Source organism: Crocuta crocuta, unplaced genomic scaffold (assembly GCF_008692635.1).
Source record: "Crocuta crocuta isolate KB4526 unplaced genomic scaffold, BGI_CrCroc_1.0 scaffold143, whole genome shotgun sequence".
In the NCBI taxonomy this organism is placed as follows: domain Eukaryota; kingdom Metazoa; phylum Chordata; class Mammalia; order Carnivora; family Hyaenidae; genus Crocuta; species Crocuta crocuta.
In genome coordinates this window covers 8,770,393-8,793,663 of record NW_027529175.1, presented here as the reverse complement: position 1 = coordinate 8,793,663, position 23,271 = coordinate 8,770,393, and the positions used below count along the sequence as shown (strand labels likewise).

Genomic DNA, 23,271 nt, shown 5'->3' with positions numbered 1-23,271 from the left:
AATAAAAGTCCTCCGTCCTGGCCACCCAGGAGGGGCCCAGCTCCCCGGGGGCGTGGCTACTGGGGAGGAGCCGGAGCCCCACGGCGCTAAGGGTGCGACGCCCCCGACCCCGACCGGGGAGTCCAGCCCCGGTGGGGAGGCGGCGGGGGTCTCCGACGGAGTGAGTTCCGGNGGTTCCCGGCCCCCCCCCGCCCCTCCCCCCCAGCTTAGCTGGGCTCACGGCGTCTGGGTGCGTGCGAGTCCCTGGGAGACCCAGGCCCTGCTACCCAGCCCCCGGGGCGGCCCCGTTGGTGGCGGGGTGGACCGGACAGGCGGAGCGTCAGGGCGTTGTACGTCACGGCGCTGGTGGGGCTCCACGTGCTGAGGGCAGAGCCCACCCCCCATCCCACTCCCTTTATGAGAGAACCTGCTTCCCCAGGTACCAGTCTTCCCTTCCCTGCGAGGCCAGGCCCTGCCAAGGGCTTAGCTCTTTGGCCTCTTCCTGGGGCCGCATCTGGCTCCTCAACCCGGATCCTACTCAGGGGATGGTCACTTGCCCAGGCCAAGGGCACCCTCCAAGCCTCACCCCAACCCTGCCCCCAGCCGGGAGCCTGGACGCGAGAGAGGACACAGTCATCCCGAAGGCACCAGCCTCTTCCCTCTTCCTGGGCAGCCTCCACTGCTGCGCCCACCTTCTGCACCCCCTCGGGCCCCTGTCCTGCGCCAGTCCATCACCTGAGCCTCTGTTCAGGGGTGCAGATCTAGACACGGAGCGGGAGGTGGCGTCCCGGCACTGTCACCTCAGAGCCTTGGGGTGACCGGTGGTGATGGCGTTTAGGGAGCTGGGGTGTGGGGGGCACTAGGCAGTGGCCAGCGCAGAGACCCCCCTCTTCCATGCTGGGGGATGGCAAGCCCGGGTCCCCTTTCTCTCCTAGGGGGGCTCCTGTTGCTTCTCGGTGTTCTTCCTGTGGCCTGAACTCTGTCTTTCCCACACCAGCCATTCCTGCCTCACCCCTAGTTTGGGCTGCTGGTCTAGGTGCTCAGAGCCTGGGCTGATCGGGCTCCTGACAGATGGTCTGGCCCTTCCTGGATCATCACCGCCACCAGCCTCCTTTGGGGAAAATGAGTCCCACGGCCACCAGGAGACTTGTCCCCTTGACTGGGCCCTTCATTCACTCTGACTTTCCATCTCTGCCCTTGGCCCTTCCCGGGGTTGGGGGGATCCACTCAAGATGGACACCAGCCCAGTGCCGCCCTCACTACCTTCTGGTTATACCCAGTCACACCCAGGTGTGGCTCCCTTGAAGGCAGACCCACCTCCTCAAGGCTGCAGACTCCTCCCCAGCTGCCCCCCTCCCCCCCACCTGCCCTACCCATCCCCCAAGCGTTCAAGGATTTCCTTCAGTTGCTTGGCCCCCTGGCCCAGTCCCCTCCTCTGTGCCTCCCAGCTGAGCTCCTGACCCGCTAGCAGCCAGCTGCCACTGCCTGCATGGGGCCCTGCGCACAGCTGGGGGGCTCCGCCCATCAAAACCCGTTTTTCTAGGAGAACACCGAGGCTGTGAGGGGCGGAGTGCCATGGTGCCTTCCACCCACACTTTGGGCCTTCTCCCCCTCTCCTTCCCTGTACTTTAGGCCAGAGTGCACACCATGGAGGTACAGAGTCTCCATCAACCCGTCCGAGCCTCCTTACACTGGGGGACCTTGATCTCCGCCCTCTTCCCAAGACCATGTCCTCGTTCCCTAGGCCTTGCCTGCCTCCCGGCCCTCACTGGACTGCCCTCTCTGTTCCCTCCTTCCCTGTGCCTGTGACGCTGGCTGGTGGCCACCCAGGCCGTCTAGCTGTCCGTCCCACGTGTGCCCACTCTTGCTTCATTCCGACTGTCCCCATTCAGCACGCAGGGGACCCACTCAGCATCACATTTAAACCCTTTCTCGGCGGCTCTCGGGGTCGAAGCCAAACCTTCATCTGGCACGCAGGGGCCTACTTGGGCGCCCTCCGGCTGCTCCTTGGCTACTCCCTGGCCTGGGCCTCGGCCACCTGGCCTTTCTCCCCGTGTTCCTCAAACGCTTGAAGTGTTCTCCCTTGTGCCTCGGCCACCATTCGCATGGCCTCTGCCAGCTGCCCTTCTGGACGCTTGGATGTACAGGCCGCGCAGGGACCTGGGGGGCCAGGTCTAGCTGCTGGTTTGGTCATGGTGCTGCCAGCCCAGGCCTCTCCAGCGGAAACAAGGCTCCCTGGTGGGCTTGCTGGGGGCTGGCGCTCCCCTGGGAGGCTGTCCCACCCTGGTCTCGGGTCTTTGGTGGGGACAGGAAGGGCGGAAGGAAGGGCCAAGGGGTTGGAGCTCCTTGGGTGGCTGGGAGCTGACCCGGACTTGGGGCTGCCCCTCCCCCAGAGGATCCCTGTGGTCACCATTCAAAAATAGCCTGTGTCTATGGGCACGTGTGCCAGCGCTGGCTTGCGTGGCCAGCAGACAGAGCCCGGCCCCGTGGGCGGTGGGGGGAGACGGGGATATCTGTAGGGGGCTTTCCTGCTCGGAGCACAGTGCCAGCCCCGGGGGTTTACCCGAACCCCCACGGCCTCCATGGCCTCCCCCTCCCACCTGGTACTCCGGCCTCCTCCCCAGGTCATCGGGCTGCTGGACGTGTTCACTCCTGATGAAACCCTGGATGATTTCACAGACTTGTGAGTGCCGTCCTGGCCGGGCCGGGCAGGGCACAGGGGTGTTGGGTTGCTCTTGGGTGCTGACTCGGGTTCTGTGTTGGCGTGTGGGCCTGTCCCCGCGGCCCAGTGGGGTCCAGATGCACTCTGCCCCCCCCTTCCCCACACCACAGTCCACCCCCTGCCACACACCCCTGGGACCCACGGCACGGGCGCGGCTGGGTGGAGCCCGGGCCTCCTTGGACCGCGCTTGGCGCTGGGCTCTCCAGAGCTGGAGGTGTGAGCGCTGGACCTGCATCTGTTAGCCGGCAGGTCCCGTGCTCTGGGACCCTGGCATCAAGTGTGTGGCTTGTAACTGGAGCTGCTGACCTTTGCTGGCAGGCAGGGAGGGGCGGCAGGGGCCCTGCCTGTGGCTGCCATCCCTGGATTCGTACTGCTATTGGCCAAGAGCCAGGGGCTGAGCCTGGGAAAGGCTGAGGACAGGCTCCTCGCCGTCTGACCTTGCAGAGGTCAAGGACACACACAGGCCTCAGTGTCGTCTCTGCTGTGTCTCTCCCTCCGCATACCTGCCCAGCCTGCTCCTCTGATCCACGGTCCTGCCCACAGGGGCGTCCCTCCTCCTCCTGGGCCTTCTGTCTGTGTCCCTGGCACTCCCTGGCCTCCATGTGGCCCTGGAGCAGCCTCCCAGCTGTGGTGCTGACCCACCTGACATTCCGGGGCAGGTGTGCCTTGGGGAGGTGGGTGGAGCCTGGTGCTGCACCGTGGGAGGTGGAAGGTGCTGCCAGGCGATCTCTAGGGCCTCTGGGGTCTGAGCCTGGGCTCAGTGGACGTGACACCCGCTGTCTGCACACACCCAATCCCTGCAGTTACCTGGTGATGCCGTTCATGGGCACCGACCTGGGCAAGCTCATGAAGCATGAGAAGCTGAGCGAGGACCGAATCCAGTTCCTTGTCTACCAGATGCTGAAGGGGCTAAAGGTGGGGGCGCACCTGGGGTGCTGCAGGAGGGGCAGAGCCCCCCGGGCCAGGCTGGGGCCGGGGTGGGATTGCTGGTCCATGGTTCTGAGGTCCCAGAGCTGACTGCCACTGATCCTCTGTCTGTCCCCATAGTACATCCACGCTGCTGGCATCATCCACAGGGTGAGTCCTAGTGCTGGGTGGGAGCCTGTAGGCGTGGGTGGGGGGTGACTGCCGGGAGCCTCCACTCTGGCCTGTGAGGGCGCAAGATGGGGCCGGTGAGGAGTGTGCACGAGGCTCGCACGCAGCTCTGGGGGTTCGGGTGCCTCTGTCCTTCCGGAAGGGTGTCCAGGTGGGGTGGCTGCGTCTGGCTGCCCCACGTTCAGGCGTCCAGGCTCTGGCCCTGGTGCACCCGTGGGAGGGGCTGCTCTCCCACCTTTTTGTGCCCCCAGGACCTGAAGCCTGGCAATCTGGCAGTGAATGAGGACTGTGAGCTGAAGGTGTGTGTCGGTTGGGTTGGGTGAGGGGGTTGGGGCCTCTCTCCCCACCTGTGCATCTGCCCATAGTCCTTGGCCCTCAGGCCTGGGGGGTGCTGGCCCGGGGCCAAGGCAGTGGAACCAGACCCCAGCCATCCAGGCCATGGCTGACGAGCTGATGGGCAGATGGGCCTGGGGAGGCACTTGATACACGGGGGAGGGGGGGCATTGGGCATGCTCCCACACCTTAAAGTGAGGGGCAGGAGGTGTCTGGTCCCCCATGTCTGAGCCAGCATAGGGCCGGGGGGGCCTCTGCAAAGGCGCTGGCCAGGTCCTAGGATCTCCTGAGGGTGGGAGAAGGCAAGGTCGGTGGGGCTGTGGGCACTGGCCATGGGGAGGAACTCATGGAGAGGCCGTGACCTCAGGCCCTGGAGGGTTGGCAGGAGGCCCCGGGTGTGCCCAGTTCTCCTGGGTCACAGGCTGGCCCACCTACTCCCTGGGGGCCGTCTTGCCCCACCTTCCCGATTCTGAGTATAGATCCTGGACTTCGGCTTGGCCAGGCAGGCCGACAGCGAGATGACTGGGTATGTGGTGACCCGGTGGTACCGCGCGCCTGAGGTCATCTTGAATTGGATGCGTTATACACAGACAGGTAAGGATGCCCAGAGGCTCAGCCCCCTGGCACCAGTCTACCGGGCCTTGCCCACCTTCTTCTCTTTCTTCATGGGAAGCCCAGTGGTGGCTGCTCCATGGGGAGGCCACTGAGCTGGGATGGGATTGGGGCGAGGTGTGGCAGGCTAGATGGCCCCTATGTCCACGTCCCCCTCCCGTGTCTGTGTCCCCCACCCCCGCCCTCCCTGGCCCACAAAGCCCTGATGCAGGGGCTTCTATCTTAGTGGACATCTGGTCAGCGGGCTGCATCATGGCAGAGATGATCACTGGGAAGACGCTGTTCAAGGGCAGTGACCGTATCCTACACTTGTGAGGGGCAGGCTGGGCCGGGTGGGGGCTGGGCACGCTGCCCCAGCCAGGTGGGGGTGCGCCCTGCTCTCTGGCCCCGTGCTGTGCTCCTCACCTCGGCACAGACCTGGACCAGCTGAAGGAGATCATGAAGGTGACCGGGACGCCTCCCGAGGAATTTGTGCAGAGGCTGCAGAGCGCCGAGGTCAGTGGGGAGCTGGGCGGGGCTGGAGGGGCTGGGCCTGGGCCTGGGGGTTGGCCCCTCACCCTTTCTTCCTGAAAAGGCGAAGAACTACATGAAGGGCCTCCCCGAGTTGGAGAAGAAGGANGTATCCGGGACGCCGGGGCCTGGGACCCTCCCTGACCAGCCCTGCCTGCAGCCGTGAACCTCCTGGAGAAGATGCTGGTGCTGGATGCAGAGCAGCGGGTGACTGCGGCCGAGGCGCTGACGCACCCCTACTTCGAGTCACTGCAGGACACAGAGGACGAACCCGAGGCCCAGAAGTACGACGAGTCCTTTGACGATGTGGCTCGCACGCTGGACGAGTGGAAGCGTGAGTGGGGCCCTGGGCGGGGCCTGCGCGTGGGCTGAGTCCTGGGATGCCGGCCACTGAGGAACACGACAGGCCGCCAGAGGGCGGTGGGGCTTCTAGGTTAAGGTGACCTCTGGCCGGAGCCGAGGAATGAAGGAATGTTCCTGGCACGGGGTTCGGCACAAACGAGCAGGAGCGGAGATCGGGAAGTTGTGGGAGGCGGCTCCCAGCTCAGGGCCTCGCGAGCACCTGCTGGCTCTGCCCCCGGCTGTGCATCCTCCCCATGTCCTGGCCAGAGACCCCGGCCACTCCGGAGCCCCTCGGCTCCCACCCGTCCCCCAGGCCTCCACTCATCTCTTGAACTCATCCTTGCCTCTCTTTGCCCCTTTTAGGACCCCCCCCCCACCTGCACGCCCCTCCTGTCCTGCCAGCAGCAGAAGGCGCCCCGACAGCCCCCTCCCCACACCCCGCCCGTCCCTCCAGGCCCACCGAGCTTCAGACGCGCCCGTAACTGCCCTGCCCTGCCAGGCTGCCTGTCGCCTATACCGAGGGCCCTTCCCTTCATCCCTGAGGGCCAGCCAGCGCGTACTGGGCTCAGAGACACCTGCAGGTCCCCAGGCCCCCTCTGCTGCGGTCCTGAAGGCCCCTGCTGGAACTGGCTTTGCAGCATGGCAGCAACGGGGGCTGGGCCTGGTGTCTTTTTCTCGGTGGCGCGGGAGCAGCCTGGAGCGTGCTGGGATGTCCGAGCGCAGCAGTCAGCTCTGTTGGGGCCATGGCACGTGGTGGCCGCTGTGTCCCAGGCTCCGTCTTGACTCCGCCTCAGACGTAGGGCCTTGGTCCTGCACCTGGGGGTCGGGGTGGCACTGGACTGGTGGTTCCTAAGTCATGCTCCGTGAGCCGCGGGTGCTTGGTGACTCCCCACAGGGCTCTACCCTTAGTTGTGCCGTTGGTGCCTTTAAGTTTCGTTTGGTTTGAGGAAAGTTTGCTGCTGCTAAAAAGATAACACGAAAACCACTGGCCACAGAATTCTCTCTGTGGTCCCCACCCACACAGACTGTGGTAAGAGATTTTGCTTTTACTACAGACCATGGGGGACACGTGACCTGTTTGTGGCTGAGCCGCTGGTCGGGAATGCGCACTCGCATCGCCTCCTGTTTCCCTGGGAACAGCCAACTTCACACAGACGTCCCCGCGAGGGTTGACCCCTGTGTTAGGATCAGATGAAGGGCCTCGGAGGCACCACAGGGGCGGGAATACATCGGTGCCTCAGGCAGGGCAAACCGCAGACCGTCTGCTTGCTCTAAACACACAGCGTTTCCTGACCTGGGCTGAGTGCAGAGTGCCCCAGGCAGGCGCTCCACCGGCCAGGTGAGCGCGGGGACGCCGAGGCAGGCTGAGCAGAAGCTGCCCTGATGCAGACTGGTCAGAGGGGAAGCGGATCAGGCTCTCTCCCCTGCTCTGGGGCGGCCTGCTCTGGGCACACGTTTCAGGGAACCGGACCACCAGGCAGGGAAGGTGGATGCTGTGGGTGGGTGCCGGGTGCTCTCATCTAGGTTTTTGTGGATAGTCTCGATCCAGAAACCGAGCTGTGCCCTGGCGGGGCCCTGAGCATCTCCACTTGAGGAGACACACTGGTTTACATTCCCAGGACAGCCTCCGCTCACTGCAGCAGGCTATGGGGCCAGGGCCTGCCTGGCCACTCCAGGGGCGGTGGGTTTGGGTTACAGGAGCCCCCTCAGGGTGGGTAGTTCCCATGGATGGACACAGGTGGGCTGAGAAGGCCGTAGCCCGGGACGAAGTGGCCTTTGTGGTACCTGCACTCCAGCAATGACCTCTGGCCCCGATGTTTTCGGGGACTGGCTGGGCCCCTAGGTCCAGGCTAACAGCCTGTGCTCTGGGCCTGGGAGCTCTCCCCACCCCCACCCTGACCTGCCCCTCACAGGATTCAGTGCTGGTCCAGGCAGGTACCCGCGAGGTGGGTGCAGTGCTCTTCCTGCGTCACTGGCTTCTGCTCTGGGTGTGAACTGTAGGAATGGATTCTGAAGGGTGATGGGGTCCCTTCTGCCATGATGATCTGTCTCCCTCCCCCCACCCCCAGGTGACACATATAAGGAAGTGCTCAGCTTCAAGCCTCCCCGGCAGCTGGGGACCAAGGTGTCCAAGGAGACAGCGCTGTGAAGACCCCGGGGCCCCGAGTGTGGTGGGGAGGAGGCCTCGAGGACCCTGGCTGGGCTTCCACCTGGAAGGGGGTCCTGACTATCACTGTGACTTTGGCTGGGGTTTGCCTCCCCGGAGACCTCTTGTTCCATGGCCCCTCTCCCCCAAACCTCTTGTTACCCTGCTCTCAAGGCTCCCACCTCAGCCTAACCTTGGGGGGGCATGTGGACCTTCTGGACAGGATGTCAGCCTGACCTGGGACTGGCCTCTGACTCCCTGAGCAGTGGTCCCCTCCCTCAGGTGCAACAAGAAGCCTCAGAGCCTGTGGCGGGTGGGGGTGGTGAGGCTTGGGTCAGGGCTCGGCCTGGCCCTGCCCGCCCCCGCCCCTGCTGAAGCCTAGTTCAAGCAGCTGAGAAAGATACACAGGGAGGGCACCGAGTGCCTACTCAGGGATGTCTCTCCTGGGGGGCGTTGGTGTGGGCTCCCCGGAACCCCCAGCCCGGACTGGCCCTGTGCTAAGCCCCCATGGCAGGAAGGAAATAAACCCTTTTGTAGAGAGCCCACTCTGGGTTTCCTTCCTAATTCTCGGGCTGGATCTCCACCTTACGCCTCTGAGCTGCAGCCAGGCAGAGAAACGAAGCTGGCCCGACAGCCTCAGTCCCTGCTCAGCACCCCCTCCCTCCCAGGTCCCAGTGAGCCCAGAGCCTGGAGCTCCTGCATTAGGGACTGTTCCCCGCCCCTCCTGAGGGCTTCCTCTAAAGGTTTAGACTCTGGAGGCAGAGCCCGCTCACGGCCGGAGGGTTAGGGTCCTACCTGGAGCTCAGTCCCAGCTGTCTGAGCTCCCTGCACCCCCAAGGGCCAGGTTCCTGGAGAGGGAGGGTCACTCCAGACGCTTTGAGGCACGTGTGGCACAGGACGCGAGTGGGTTGTTGTCTTTTGAAACCTTCTGCGCCCCCCCGACATCCACACCCCAGTGCGAGCGCGCGCAGCCCCCTGCCTGCCAGCGGGCGCCTCGGAGAGCCGGCCGCCGCGGCTGGGGCCGCTCGGGGGCCACCCTAGGCTCCTGCGTCTGCCCTGGCTCTTCCACCTGTCCCCAGGGCAGGAGCGCCCTCCGTCTGGCCTGGAGTTCGGCTGAACACGCGGACAGTGGGCCCAGCCGAGCGGCCACAGTGGACACCGGCCTTCTCTGCTCAGGGGCCCCGAGCACCCCCGGGGGACCGGCCCCTGTCCGGAGCCCCGGCTCAGGGCGGTCCGGAGGGGGCGGTCCGCCGCAGGCCCCGCCTTGGAGGCCACGTGATCAGGGCGGCCAATCAGAGTGCGCCGGCCCGTAGCCACCGTGATAGGCTGAGGGGCGGCCACGTGACCCTAAATGACCCAATCGGGGTCTTCTCGGCGCAGGTAGCCTGTCCGTCGCGGACTCTGGCGGGTGCCTCGACCTGGACGGTGGGGACCCGGTTGAGGCCGCGGGCCGCATCCTTCCCGCCGTAGGGGCCATTCCTGCACTTCCGGGGCACCCGCAAACGGGATTGGCGGCATTCCCGCCCAGGGCCCCGCCTCCTACGTTCCCCAGGGTCCGCCCCCTTCAGAACGCCGCCTCGGTGAAGCCCGCCCGCCGCCTCCGGACTCGGGCCTGGGCGCTGCTGCCAGAGCTCCTCCGTTTCTGGCCCCTGGCGCCCACTCTTCCCCTCCCTGGCCGACTGGCTCGGCTGCCGGCCTCATGCATGCGGTCCTCGCCCAGACGCCCCTCCGTGCGCCTTCCCCTCCGGCCGGCCCCGCCCCACGCTTCCGTGGCTCCCGTCTAGTTGCTCTGCCACCCCCCGACCCCTGACCCTCCGGCCGGTCTGCTCTCCCGCCCGGGTCTTTCTGGAGCTTAAATCGGACCCCGCCACCCCCTTTTTACACGTCGACGCCGCCCAGGCCCGGGCTCCCCTTTGCGCCCCAGGGCGGCGCAGCACGGGATGGGCTGAGGACGCGTGTGACGGCGCGGTCCGGCTGGGTCGGGGGAGATTTGGGGCCGTCCGCGGGGTCCTGGGCACACCGGGCCTCACCGTCCCTTCTGCCTCTAGAGGGAGAGCGAGGCTCGCGACTCGGCTCCGGGCCCGGNCAGGGTCGGAGTCTGAGGACGCGGGAATCAGGCCCTGGGAGCCACCTGTCGGCCCAGGCCCACTTCCGTGGTCTACTTCCGTGCCTGGATTCTGCGTATTCCTGCCCAGGCTCGTCCCAGCTTCCCCGGGGGGCAGGGGGGGGCGGGGAGGGGTGCAAGGAAGGGACAGCCAGTGCACTCACCTGTCCGCCCAGGGTGGCCCAAAGTGACACGGCTGTGCCATGAGGACTGCACTAGTGTACCACCCGGACATGACAGCGGCCCGGCTGCTCTGGGAAGAGTAAGTGTGACCAGGTAGAGGTGGGAGGGTGGGGCGGCGGCTCTGGACTCTGAGCTCTGTGTCCACTCAGCCCAGAGTGTGAGATCGAGCGTCCGGAGCGCCTGACCACAGCCCTGGAGCGCCTGCAGCAGGGGGCCCTGGAGCAGAGGTGTCTGCAGTTGGCAGCCCGGGAGGCCTCCGAGGCAGAGCTGGGCCTGGTGCACAGGTCAGACCCTGGGGAGCCACATGCTGCGGAAGAAGCCAGTGAGGCCCTGGGGCCACCCGGCCTGCCAGCATATTGAAAACAGAGCGTCTTCCCTACGTGCCTCAGTTCCACCACTGGGTGGGGGGGTGACGGAACAGTGAGGTGGGCAGTGCCCCCAGGGGTCCAGCCCCTCTTTCTCCTCCTCTTCCTGATGGTGACCCTGCCTTGTCTGCCTGCCCCGCTGCAGCCCAGAGTATGTGTCCCTGTTGCGAGGAACCGAGACCTTGGGCACCGGGGAACTCCAGGCGCTGTCTGGACAATACGATGCTGTCTACTTTCATCCGGTACGGCCCTGGGGACACGCCACCTCCCCAAATGGACATCCATATGCTTGTGCCTGATTTCCGTGGCCGATGTTCTGATGTGCAAATGGCCGACAGGTCTTGCTGGCTGCTGCCGCTGGCATCTGGTACGGGCCTGGGCAGAGGTGCAGTGGGCGGGGGCTCACTAGCACCCCTGCCCCCACAGAGTACCTTCCACTGTGCCCGGCTGGCCGTGGGGGCTGCACTGCAGCTGGTGGATGCCGTGCTGACGGGGGCTGTGTGCAACGGGTTTGCCCTGGTGAGGTGAGAGCCGACCCCTTCCTGGGTCGCTCCCATCTGTGGGTGGCCCTGTGAGGGCACAGGATGACCCCGATGTGTCCCACCCAATTTTCACCTGCAGACCTCCTGGGCACCACAGCCAGAGAGGCGCTGCCAATGGATTCTGTGTGTTCAACAACGTGGCCATAGCAGCGGAATACGCCAAGCAGAAACATGGGCTGCACAGGTGTGTACTGGGTTGGCTGTGGGACGGGGGCCCAGGCCGGATGGGAGAAGGATAGAGCGGGCTGCTGAGAGACCCCATCCAGCCCCTTGTCGTCCTGGGGTGGGCTCCTGGCCCCAAGGTCAGAGGCTCTGCCACTCAGTGACCTCTGCACTCCCTGTCCCCAGGATCCTGATTGTCGACTGGGATGTTCACCATGGTCAGGGCATCCAGTATATCTTTGAGGATGACCCCAGGTGAGCTGGGGGTGCGACCCTTCCCTGAGACCCCTTGCTGGGAGCCACAGGGTGAAGGTCTTGATCTCTGGTCTTGGCTGGTTGTTTACAGCGTCCTTTACTTCTCCTGGCACCGCTATGAGCATGGGCGCTTTTGGCCCTACCTTCGAGAATCAGATGCAGATGCTGTTGGGCGGGGGCAGGGCCGTGGCTTCACTGTCAATCTGCCCTGGAACCAGGTGCCTGCCCCTCACGCCAGCCGCCTACCCACAGCCCCTCCCCCAGGCCTCATCCCCTGCCCCACAGCCCCAGGCCTCCTGAACAGAGTCCAGGGCATCCTTCCAGGGTCACCCCCAGAGTCTGGGCCCCAGGGATGAAGACCCCATAGCCTTCTGCCACAGGGCCCAGCACTGATGTCCCATGGCCACAGGTTGGGATGGGAAATGCTGACTATGTGGCCGCCTTCCTGCATGTGCTGCTCCCCGTGGCCTTTGAGGTAACTGCATGGGGGGGGGCAGGCTTGGTGTTGATGGTGGGAGCAGGGGAGGGCGATTCGGTGTTAGGAGTACCCCCACCCCCCACCATAGCAGAAGGGAACCCTCTGGATGGGGAGTGCTGTCCAGAGGGGCCTCCTTCACCCCTGCTCCGATCTCTTTCCTGCCTGTCCCCGTGTGGCCCCGCCCACAGTTTGACCCTGAGCTGGTGCTCATCTCGGCAGGATTTGACTCCGCGATTGGGGATCCCGAGGTGAGGGCCTGGCCTGGCTGGGGAGGGCTCCTGGGGTCCCGGGCCAGGCCCCCACCGTGCTTGGCTCTTGTCCCAGGGGCAGATGCGGGCCACACCGGAGTGCTTCGCCCACCTCACTCAGCTGCTGCAGGTGCTGGCTGGCGGCCGAGTCTGTGCTGTGCTGGAGGTGACCGTGACAGCTGGGAGGGCTCACCGGTCAGATGTGGGGGTGCCGTCAGGGGGGCCTGCTGTACAGGATGGGGTGTCCTGCCTGGGATGGTGACGCCCTGCTCCAGTGACACCTCGGCCCAGGCACATGTCTGCCCTTCTCCCTTCTCCCAGGGTGGCTACCACCTGGAGTCGCTGTCCCAGTCCGTGTGCATGGTGGTCAAGGCACTGCTGGGTGACCCTGCCCTGCCCCTGTCGGGGCCCATGGAGCCTTGTCGCAGGTGCGGGGCCAGGAGGGTGGGAACGGCTAGGGGCGTGACCCCAGGCCTCACTGCTCCGGCTTCTCCCCACAGTGCCCTGGAGTCCATCCAGAGTGTCCGGGTTGCCCAGGCCCCTTATTGGAAGAGCCTCCAGCAGCAAGGTCAGTGTGGCCCGTGCTGGGAGGCAGGGTTGCTTCCTGGGCTTCCAAGCAGTGGTTTTGACTCTCAACTACCCCCTAGGATCAGCCCCCATACCGAGTCCCAGCACCTGCTCCCCGGAGGGGAGAGCCTCACCTGTATCGCCTGGGGGACCCAAATTCAAGGCAGCGGAGGCCCAGGCCTCGGCCGCACTGAGTTCCCTCCTGGAGCAGATGTACCTCAACCCCACCCCGCCCGTCCGCACGGCTGTTGCCCTGACTGCGCTGGACGCCGCCCTGGTCCTACCCCCAGGTGTCCTCCAGCAGGAGGGGTCAGCCCCACGGGAGGAGACACGGGCCTGGGCCAGGTGGGCAGAGTGGGCCTGGGGAGAGGGATGGGGCTGCTTGTGCACGTGTGTCACTGCCTGTCCATGTGTCCCTCTGGCTACACCAGGCTACACCAGGCCCTGGTCCGGGACGAGGCTCTCACTGCGCTTGGGAAGGTCCTGCACCTCTTGAATGGGATCCTGGATGGGCAGGTGGGTGCACCTGGGATGGCCGAGGGTGGCCGTGGAGCCGGGGGCAGGGCCCAGGGCCTGCTCACAACAGATGGCTTGTCCAGGGGAGTGCTGAGTGGTGCAGATCCACGTGGACATGAGTTACCTTGTGCCTGGACACTTTCTAGAACAGTTCTTAGGGACAGGGTCATGAGTTCAGGCTCACTTAGTCTTCCCAACTAAATCCTCTTTGACCGAGAGGCGAAGGGGTTGTCGTACGTTAGTCTTAAGCATTTCACAGGTGGCGGCTACATAGTTGGGGCCCCAGACAAGGGGTGGATGTGTCTGTGTCTGTTTACTTGGGTGGGAGTTGCCCTGCGCACCCACTGTTGACCCCACAGGTGAGCGGTGGCATTGCAGCAACCCCAGCGTCTGCTGCTGCTGCCACCCTGGATGTGGCTGTTCGGCGTGGCTTGTCCCGTGGAGCCCGGAGGTGAGCCTTCCCTGGACAGCCTGAGCCTTCAGGGTGTGGCCCGTGGGCACCCCCTGCCCTGCCTGACCACCGCTCCTGCTCCCCTCTGCGTGGTAAGGGCTCTGGGACTGGATTCCAGGCTGGGGGAGTGTGATCTGGGGCTGACTTTTCCTGCAGGCTGCTCTGTGTGGCGGTGGGACAGCTGGATCGGCCCGCAGACCTTGCCGACGATGGGTAGGACTCTCGGGTCGTGTGTACATCCAGGCCTGCGTGTGGGTGGGCACGCAGTCCTGGGTCCCCGTGGGGGTTGGGTGGGCAGGACCTTCCACAGCTGGGGTTTGGCAGAGGGGTCCCTGGGAGGGTCTCCAGCACAGAGGGTCAGTGGTGCCCCCTGCCCCCAAGCTCTCCTCCACCTCTTCTTCTGTGGTCTGGGCTCTGGAGGGTGAGCAGCAGCTCACACCCACGTGCACTTGCACACTCTTCCCTGGAAGGAGGAACCTGTGGCTGAACATCAGAGGCAAGGAGGCGTCCGCCCCATCCACGTTCCAGGTCTCCGTGCCGCTGCCAGGGGTGAGTGGGGGAGTCACAGGGCAGGGCATCCTCCTGCGGGCCGGCCCCTCGCCTCCACCTGCCCTTCCCGGTGGGACTGTCGGTGTGGCCCGCACCGGAGGTTGGGAGGCGGGCTGAGCCCTGGCTGCCATCCTTCCCACAGACGACTGGTGGGTTCGTGAGCTGCGTCCTGGCCCTCGTGCTGCCCCTGGCCTATGGCTTCCAGCCTGACCTGGTGCTGCTGGCGCTGGGGCCAGCCCACGGCCTGCAGGCCCCCCAGGCCGCGCTCCTGGCGGCTCNGGGTGTCCGTGTCTTGGCCCTGGTGGAGCAGGTGAGTGAGACGTGGTGGAGGTGCTGTGGGGGTGAGGTGGGGCGAGACCAGTGACTTGCTGCTTCGCATCTGCTCCCGGCCCAGGGGTCCACATCCCAGCTTGCAGGGGTCCTGGCCCGGGTGTTGCAGGGAGAGGCACCCCCCCGCCTGGGTGCCTTCTCCATGGCCTCTCCAGAGGACGTGCAGGCCCTGACACACTTGAGAGGAGAGCTGGAAGCGGAGTGGAAGCTGCTGCAGGCGGCCGGTGAGGCTGGGGGCCGCGGCCCAGGCTGAGTGCTGGCTCTAGGGGGACACTCTGTCGTAGAGCTCTGTGGGGAGAGAGACTCAGTCTCGGGGGAGTGGGGTGCTGCCCTGAACCAGCTTGCTGCAGTGACAAGCTGACTGTACACCTCTTCCCAGCTCCTTGAGTGCCGTGATGTGGCAGCGTGAAATCTGCACTCCAGAGGTGAGACCACAGACCGGTCCCCCAAGAGCCGACTTTAAACGTTCACACGCGCACCACTGCCTGAGGCCTCTGTCCAGACAGCCAGGGTACAGAGCTGTCCAGGGCGCTGGCTCAGGGCCCGGAGCCCCCCTCCCGCGGTCCGCCTCTGCACAGACGGCTCCATCCTCGCTTCTGCATGCCTGTTAACCTTAAAAAATAAAAGTTATTTTAGCAGCAAAAATGGGTTTAATCAGGAATGGCACCGAATTGCAGTTCAGGACAAGCAGACTATGGCAAAGCCGTAGGCAAGTGTAACTAACAAAGAACGTTATTTAAGGAAAAGGAGGAGGAAGTGGGGAGGGTTGTTCTGCACGAGCATCCGTTGGAGCCGATGACCAGGACGTCTGAGGGTTCTTTCCTTCCGGTGCTTCTGTCGGGTCCGGAATTGACGAGTCCTGCGATCGGCCGGAGGGGTGCCGCTCCTGGCCCGGCATTCCAGGCCCACGCCAGTGAGTTTCATTCATTCTCACGCTCCCCCCTTCTTCTGCTCAAGATCTTTCTTTGAAAGTGTCACTGATCAAGAGTCAGGATTTCCGCACATCGCACAAAGGGGTTTTGTCTGTCGGTGGCGGGTAGGACCTTCCTGTTGTCACGTTCCACGTTCCACGTCAGAGGGAAGCGCGTCCCAGATGGAAACCACTAAAGGCCACATTTCAGTAAGAAGGAAGGTCGGGAAGGCCAGGTACTTCCCATCTAAAGTCTCTCTCTTCTCAAGGTTACAAATATCGGAGATCATTTCCTCTACATCATTTTTACAAAAGTTTGACGGGCAACAAAATACAAAACTGGAAATAACTATACAACACAGAAGAAGTAACATAACAATCACAAACTGAGTGATGGTTCTAAACCAGGACCTTGGTCTGCAAAGTAGCCAACTGGAGGTATTTCTCGGCACTTATTCCGACTTAAGGGAGAAAAGTTCTCCCTGTGGAGGCAAGCCCAGCACCCCGTGCGCCTTCTGCTCTCACGGCCTCTCCCACCGCCCCTCCAGCAACCCCGTTTGTTCTTTGTATTGGAGAGTCTCTTATGTTTTACCCCCTCCCTGTTTTTGTTATTTTTGCTTCCATTCTCTTCTGTTCATCTGTTTTGTATCTTAAATTCCACACATGAAGTCATGTGATATTTGTCTTTCTCTAATTTCGTTTAGCATAATACCCTCCAGTTCATCCAATACTCGCAAATGGCAAGATTTCATTTTTTGATTGCTGAGTAATACTCCATTGTATACATATACCACGTCTTCTTTATCCATTCATCTGTCAGTGGACATTTGGGCTCTTTCCATACTTTGGCTGTTGTCGATAGGGCTGCTATAAACACTGGGGCGCACGCACCCCTCTGAAACAGCACACCCGGATCCCTTGGATAAATACCTAGCAGTGCAACTGCTGGGTCGTGGGGTAATTCTATTTTTAAATTTTTGAGGAACCTCCATACTGTTTTCCAGAGCGACTGTGCCAGTTTGCATTCCCACCCGCACTGCAAAAGAGATGCCCTTTCTCTGCATCCTCGCCAACATCTGTTGTTGCCTGAGTTGTTAATGTCAGCCATTCTGACAGGTGTGAGGGGGTATCTCATCGTGGTTTGGATTTGTATTTCCCTGATGATGAGTGACGTTGAGCCTCTTTCCACGTGTCTGTTGGCCATCTGGATGTCTTTGGAAAAGTGTCTATTCATGTTTTTTGTCCATTTCTTCACTGGACTATCTGGGGTTTTTGGGTGCTGGGTTTGATAAGTTCTTTATAGATTTTGGATACCGGCCCTTTATCTGATATGTCATCTGCAAATATCTTCTCCCGTTCCTTCGGTTGCCTTTAAGTTTTGCTGATTGTTTCCATCACCGTGCAGAAGCCTTTTATCTTGATGAGGTCCCAAGAGTTCACTTTTGCTTTTGTTTCCCTTGCCTCTGGAGCATGTTGAGTAAAAAGTTGCTGTGGGTGAGGTCCAAGGGGATTTTGCCTGCTTTCTCCTCTAGGATCCTGATGTTTTCCTGTCTTACACTTAGGTCTTTGGTCCATTTTGAGTTGGTTTTTGTGTCTGGTGTGAGAAAGTGGTCCAGGTTCATTCTTCTGCATGTCGCTCTCCAGTTTTCCCAGCACCATTTGCTGAAGAGACTGTCTTTATTCCATTGGATATTCTTTCCTGCTTTGTCAAAGATTAGGCCATACGTTTGTGGGGACATTTCTGGGTTCTCTATTCTGGTCCATTGATCTGAGTGTTTTTGTGCCAGTACCATACTGTCTTGATGATCACAGCTTTGTAATACATCTTAGAGTCCAGAACTGTGACGCCTCCAGCTTTGGTTTTCTTTTTTAAGGTTGCTTTGGCTAATCGGGGTCTTTTCTGGTTCCATACAAATTTTGGAATTGTTAGTTCTAGCTCTGTGAAGAATGTTGGTGTCATTTTGACAGGCATTGTATGTTCTTTATTTTTGAGAGACAGAGACAGTGGGGGGGGGGGCGGGCAGAGAGAGACGGAGACACAGAGTCTGAAGCAGGCTCCAGCCTCTGAGATGTCAGCACAGAGCCCGACACAGTGCTTGAACCCTCGAACTGTTAGGTCATGAGCTGAGCCGAAGTCAGACACTGAACTGACTGAGCCACCCAGGCGCCCCAGTATGGTTACTTTTAATGGTAGCAAAATGAGGCCTGTACAGTATCAAAGTAGATCTCCTTTTACTAGTCGTAAATCAGAGGAGGCAGGAGCCAAGTGCATTCACTGCACGTCCTGATATCTCAAAGGCTGGGACTCACTCTAGAGTCCCCGGGGGTGGATGTGAGGTTTAGAAGCACCAACGGCAACGCTTTCAGCCCAGGGTTTTGGAAGGTCTGCAGATTTTGCCGGTTGAGCCTAACGGTGCTGGGAGTGCACAGGACCAATGCTGGGGTCGGTGATGTAACGCGCGAGGAAAACGTAAGTCCTGCCGAGCAGCGCACACCCCCTACAGCACCCGTAAAAGGAGTTCCCCGATGACTGCGAAGTCCCAAGAGGCGGACCCAGGGTTGGGATAATCTTTGCTAACAGAATTTCAGCCACAGAAGCAGCACTGGCCCGTCAAGAAGAGAGAGCTTCGGCCCAGTGAGAAAGCCTGCAAACCATGACTGAGACATTTATATCCACAAGACAGGGAAGCTGTGAGGTCCCTCTGTGTGGACAGGTTTTCCGGGACGCTACTTTGGACGGGTGGGACGAGCGAGCCAGGTACTTTGTGTGGCCTTGTTATTTGCCCACCAATCCACCAATATTGGTTCACGAACACTGAACCAATATATATTTTTTTAAGTTATGATCTTTTTAAAGTTTTATTTAAGTAATCTCTACACCCAACATGGGGCTCAAACTGGACCCCAGGATCAAGAGTCAGATGCTCTACCAACTGAACCGACCAGGTACCCTGAACACTATCATTTTGTCAGGCTAGTGGTTTAATGCATGTACTGTGGTGAGCAGTGGGAATTCCAGAATTTCTGGTAGGGCCAGATTGTTGTTGGTCTAAACCAGAGTTCTCCCTTTTTATGAAACCGGCAACCATTAGATCTCCAAAGTCACGTTTCCTTTCCTAGGGCCAGTTGTTCAGGCATCTCTGTTCAGTATTACAAAATTATCATTTGGGAGAACATCACTTGGGACCCATAACAGAGGTTTGGCTGCTGGTGTTTTTTTGTTTTTTTTTTAATTTTTTTTTTTAATGTTTTATTTATTTCTAGGAGAGAGAGAGAGAGACAGCGTGAGCAGGGGAGGGTCAGAGAGAGAGGGAGTCACAGACTGAAACAGGCTCCAGGCTCTGAGCTGGCAGTCAGCACAGAGCCCGACGCGGGGCTCAAACCCACGAACCGCGAGATCATGACCTAAGCGAAAGTCGGACGCTTAACCGACTAAGCCACCCAGGCGCCCCAGGTTTTGTTTTTTTTTTAATGTTCATTTATTTTTGAGAGAGAGAGACAAAGCACGAGTGGGGGAGGGACAGAGAGAGGGAGACACAGAATCCGAAGCAGCTCCAGGCTCTGAGCCATCAGCACAGAGCCCGACGCGGGGCTCGAACCCACGAACCGCGAGATCATGACCTGAGCCAAAGTCAGACCTTAACCGACTGAGCCACCCAGGTGCCCCATCTTTTGCTTTCTTTTACGATTTTATTTAAAAATATTTTTTATGTTTATTTTTGAGAGAGAGAGAGAGAATACAAGTGGGGAAGGGCAGAGAGAGAGAGAGGGAGACACAGAATCCGAAGGAGGCTCCAGGTTCCAAGCCATCAGCACAGAGCCCGATGCAGGGCTCAAACTCACAACCCTGAGACCAAGAATCACACGCTGCACTGACTTGAGAATTTTTTTTTTAATGATGACTTTTTTTTTTAATGTTTTATCTATTTCTGAGAAAGGGAGAGAGACAGCGTGAGCAGGGGAGGGTCAGAGAGAGAGGGAGTCACAGAATCCGAAGCAGCTCCAGGCTCTGAGCTGTCAGCACAGAACACGGGGCTCAAACCCACGAACCATGAGATCATGACCTGAGCCGAAGTCGGACGCTTAACTGACTGAGCCACCCAGGCACCCCAATGATGACTTTTTTTTAAAGTTTATTTATTTTGAGAGAGCGAGGGAGACAGTGAGAGTGGGGGAGGGGTAAAAACAGAGAGAGCCCCAAGCAGGCTCCACGCTGCCAGTGCAGGATCCGTTGGACGCACAAACCGTGAGACCATGACCTGAGCCGAGACGAAGAGCCGTACACTTACCTGACAGAGCCACCAAGGTGCCCTTCTCCTGGTTGGCTAATTTGTTTACTATTGTCAAATTCTAGAATTATTTCCTTCCTTTTAAATGAATTGTCATATTTTTCTGAGAAATCGCAGTCTAGTAAACGAATAGGGGCAGGGAACCAAGGAGAAAAGGGCACACGTCTCCAGAGGAGCCTAGACAAAGGGAACAGCTTCGGAAGCGGGAAGCTCTGGAGATTTATGAGACCCTCCCCATCAGAAGGGTCTAGTGCTTGCAGGCAGGGCTGCTTCGGAGCAGGGCGGCTGGGCAGCGCCAGTGCAGCCTGTCCGGTCCTGACCTGGGCAGGGGGTCCTCCAGGCTGATTACAAGGGGGGCCCCGCGGCTGGGAACGAGGACGTTGGAAAGACGGCTGAGGGCCCCGGAAGCACTGATGCTTGCAGCCATCGGTTCAGCAGCGTCCCGGTGCTCTGCAAGGACACACAAACTAGGCTGTGGTTTTTGCTGAGGGGCCTTCATTTCCCGGAGTTGAAAATTTAGAATTTTAGTGGTTTTGCTTTTAGGTGACTCATCTAGGATGCAAGTGAGCAAGTTTGCCAAAACAGCTAAATCTGGAGTGGATACAGTTTCCTGTTCCTTTTTTTTTTTTCCCCCAAGATTTTAATTTTAGGTAATCTCTACACCCAACATGGGGCTTGAACTCACAATCCTGAGAGCAGAAGTCACTTGCTCCACTAACTGAGCCAGCCAGGTGCCTCTAGCCTGGTCCTTTTAACTACGGGAGAAAGGCCTGGTTCAGCCTGTTAATAAACAGTTAAATGCTTCCAGGTGGATTCGACATCTAAAGGAAGACCAGGGGCGCCTGGGGGCTCAGTCGGTGAAGTGTCCGATTTTGGCTCAGGCCATAATCTCATGGTTCAGGAGTTCGAGGCCTGCGTTGGTCTCTGTACTGACATCTCAGTGCCTGGAACCTGCTTTAGATTCTGTGTCATCCCTCTCTCTCTCTCTCTGCCCCTCCCCTGTTCATGCTCCGTCTCTCAAAAATGAATAAACATTTAAACATTTTACAGGAAGACCAGAATTTTGTTTGAAAACAACTTGGAGTTGATGGAGCCATGAACCAGTCACCAGGCTTTTGTGTACAAGCCTGAAGTTTGCTCCCATCAACAGCCTTGGGAAAAGCTCCTGTCATTGTTTTGTAGAGGTTTCCAGTGAGTGTTCTAGCATCTTGCCCAACATTAGGAGTCGGTTTCTCTAAATCCCTTTCACAGCGTATTGGTGGGGCTAGTTTACCCAGGGGCCTGCCCTCACCAAAGAGCCATATGGCCTAAGTGATCCCAGCCTGAGAAACCAGGTTGGTAAGCTCGAGTCACTGACGTTAAATTCTTCAGCAAACCTTTGGGGGTCCTCAGTCACTTTAGGAAACTTGCAGGTCAGCCTTATTCCAGGCAGTGTAAGAAATCTGGGATCTATCTGGATCCTCAGAAGACTTAACTTCAAAGGTGCAGGTTTTGGTAGTTTTAGGAAGGGAAAAGTTGGGGGTGGTTTGAAGGAAAAGAGAAGCTTGTCGAGAGAATCAAAATGGGGAAACTGACTATGCGGAGGTGTGAGGAGGTGGGACTTGAACACAAAGTAGCCGCCTCATGCCCTCAAACAAGACAGGGCGGTGGAAAAAAGGCTCAGAAGCTTTTTTTGTCTTTTTGTTTGCAAAATACAATTTCTAGATGAGGCAAACAGAGAGGTAATTTTAGATTCCTGACCACGTTTTGAAGTTTAAAAATTCCAATCAAAGTAGACATCCCATTCAGTTTTTGTTGTTTTTTTAAATTTATTTTTTGGAGTAATCTCTACGCCCAACATGGGACTCGAACTCAGGACCCTGAGATCCAGAATCACATGCCGCACTGACTGAGCCAGCCATGCGCTCCCGCCCCCCCGCCCTTTTTAGGCAGTTTTGACAATTTTAGAGCTATGGCTGTCCAGTTTTGAGAAAAGTAAGTTACGGGAGATCGAAAGTTCCTCATAACGCTCACTAAATTACTTTTGGTTACATGGGTCTGTTTGGTTAGAACTGCACATGAGAAGGCACAACTGGCTGGGGTCCCAGAAAGGGGGGATGCCCTCAGAGCAGTGTGATGTCTGGGCTCCCATTTTAGAGGTTTTTCTCTAGAGCAAACACAATGAGGAAGCATAAGGCAAGCTGACACCCCACAACCCCATCTCCAGAACCCTACAGACTCAGTCTCCTAGAGCCCCTAGTATCCCACGCCCCTCCACAGTGATGTGGGAACAAAGGCAAGAAGAAAATGTAAATAACATTGAAGGTCTTTATTACTGGCAACCCATTGACAAATACTTGAGGCAAATACAGAGTATAACATTTCTCCAGGACCCCGTTCCCACTATCCTAATGTTAAAGGCCTTACTGGAGGAAAGCAACCTTAGCCTGACAATAGTGAGGTCTCTGCTATCTTAGGAGTCCTCTTTGGCATATCAAAGTCCTTCTAGAAAATTCCGTTGCTTTTACCTCCGCAAGTCCATAGTACTTGACCAGTCCAGCCCAGCTCTTCCTGCCCAGGGTCCCGTCCCCATGCTTTAATAAAATCACCTTTTTGCACCAAAAATGCCTGGAAAATTCTTTAAAAATTTTAAAAAAGTTTTATTTACCTGAGAGAGAGAGAGAGAGAGAGAGGCAGCGTGAGCAGGGGAGGGTCAGAGAGAGAGGGAGACGCAGAATCCGAAACAGGCTCCAGGCTCTGAGCTGTCAGCACAGAGCCCGACGCGGGGCTCGAACCCACGAACCGTGAGATCATGACCTGAGCTGAAGTCGGACGCTTACCCGACTGAGCCCCCCAGGCGTCTCTGGAAAATTCTTTACTAGCGTGGGCTCCAGACTCCCATCAAACAGCTTCCCGAACCTTCCAGCTCTGAGAAGAGGGCTCCCCGACGGCCCTCACACAGACGCCGAGGGCAGCCTGGCGCTCAGACCCCGAGCGCCGAGCAAACTCACTCTCTAGCTCCGGGGGCTCCGTGTTTCTCGCGCGCCAGCTCGCCGGCTCCGAGCGGCTTCCCGGGGGTCTTCTCAGGACTCCAGGTCATCGAGCAACGTTAACCTTAAACATGCAAGTTACTTTGCCAACAAAAATGGGTTTCTTCGGGAATAGTGAGAAGTGCAGTCTGGGCCAAGCAGGCACCGCCGAGCCGCAGGCGAGCCCACGGAGGGGCTTCGCGGAGGACAGGCTGGGAAGTCGGGCGGTTCCGATCCAAAGTGCACTGGAGCGAAGCGGGGCGCAGAGGCGTCTCGCCGTCCGGGCCGCAGGGCGGCGGGGGACACTACGGTCCCGGCCTCCCATCGGGCAGGCCCGGGCCCAGGGCCGAGCCCTCCCTCGGCTCATTTTCACCTCTCTAATATGACTCCACCTCCTTTATTTAGCCCGCGTTGGGCCTCAGTTCCCCGCCGGGGCCACCGGGGGCCGGAAGGGCCCTCCCCCCGCGCCCCAGCTCTGCCCCGCCCCTCCCAGTGACGTAATTCCGGCGCGCCGGCCCCAGCGGGCTTGCGGGGTCGCGCGGCGGTGACGCCGCTCGGGGGGCGGCGGTGGCGGG

At 59.9% G+C, this 23,271-nt stretch overlaps 2 protein-coding genes across 4 annotated transcripts; both read left to right on the top strand.

Annotated features, from left to right (window-relative positions):
• Positions 1–671: 671 nt before the first annotated feature.
• Positions 672–8,279, top strand: MAPK12 (mitogen-activated protein kinase 12). The gene is given in 10 exon segments (XM_077758063.1): positions 672–2,662; positions 3,505–3,616; positions 3,749–3,778; positions 4,048–4,095; positions 4,609–4,723; positions 4,968–5,039; positions 5,157–5,236; positions 5,316–5,396; positions 5,399–5,585; positions 7,663–8,279. Coding segments are annotated over 10 exon segments (906 nt in total). The 5' UTR covers positions 672–2,561; the 3' UTR covers positions 7,743–8,279.
• Positions 8,280–9,833: 1,554 nt separating this feature from the next.
• HDAC10 (histone deacetylase 10) lies at positions 9,834–17,239 on the top strand. 3 transcript variants are annotated; one of them, XM_077758059.1, is made up of 20 exons: positions 9,835–10,105; positions 10,176–10,310; positions 10,537–10,633; positions 10,818–10,915; positions 11,013–11,117; positions 11,282–11,350; positions 11,442–11,568; positions 11,760–11,825; positions 12,017–12,076; positions 12,153–12,242; positions 12,398–12,504; positions 12,577–12,644; positions 12,724–12,988; positions 13,075–13,159; positions 13,519–13,610; positions 13,767–13,823; positions 14,081–14,159; positions 14,302–14,469; positions 14,554–14,713; positions 14,869–17,238. In XM_077758059.1, the coding sequence occupies exons 1-20, from the start codon at positions 10,047–10,049 to the stop codon at positions 14,874–14,876; spliced, it is 1,995 nt and encodes a 664-aa protein (XP_077614185.1). In that variant the 5' UTR covers positions 9,835–10,046; the 3' UTR covers positions 14,877–17,238. The 3 variants fall into 3 exon arrangements, with proteins under 3 accessions (XP_077614186.1, XP_077614185.1, XP_077614187.1); XM_077758060.1 differs by lacking the exon at positions 11,760–11,825 and having other exon boundaries at positions 9,834–10,105; positions 14,869–17,239; XM_077758061.1 differs by lacking the exons at positions 9,835–10,105; positions 10,818–10,915 and having other exon boundaries at positions 10,220–10,633; positions 14,869–17,239.
• The last annotated feature ends 6,032 nt before the right edge of the window (positions 17,240–23,271 follow it).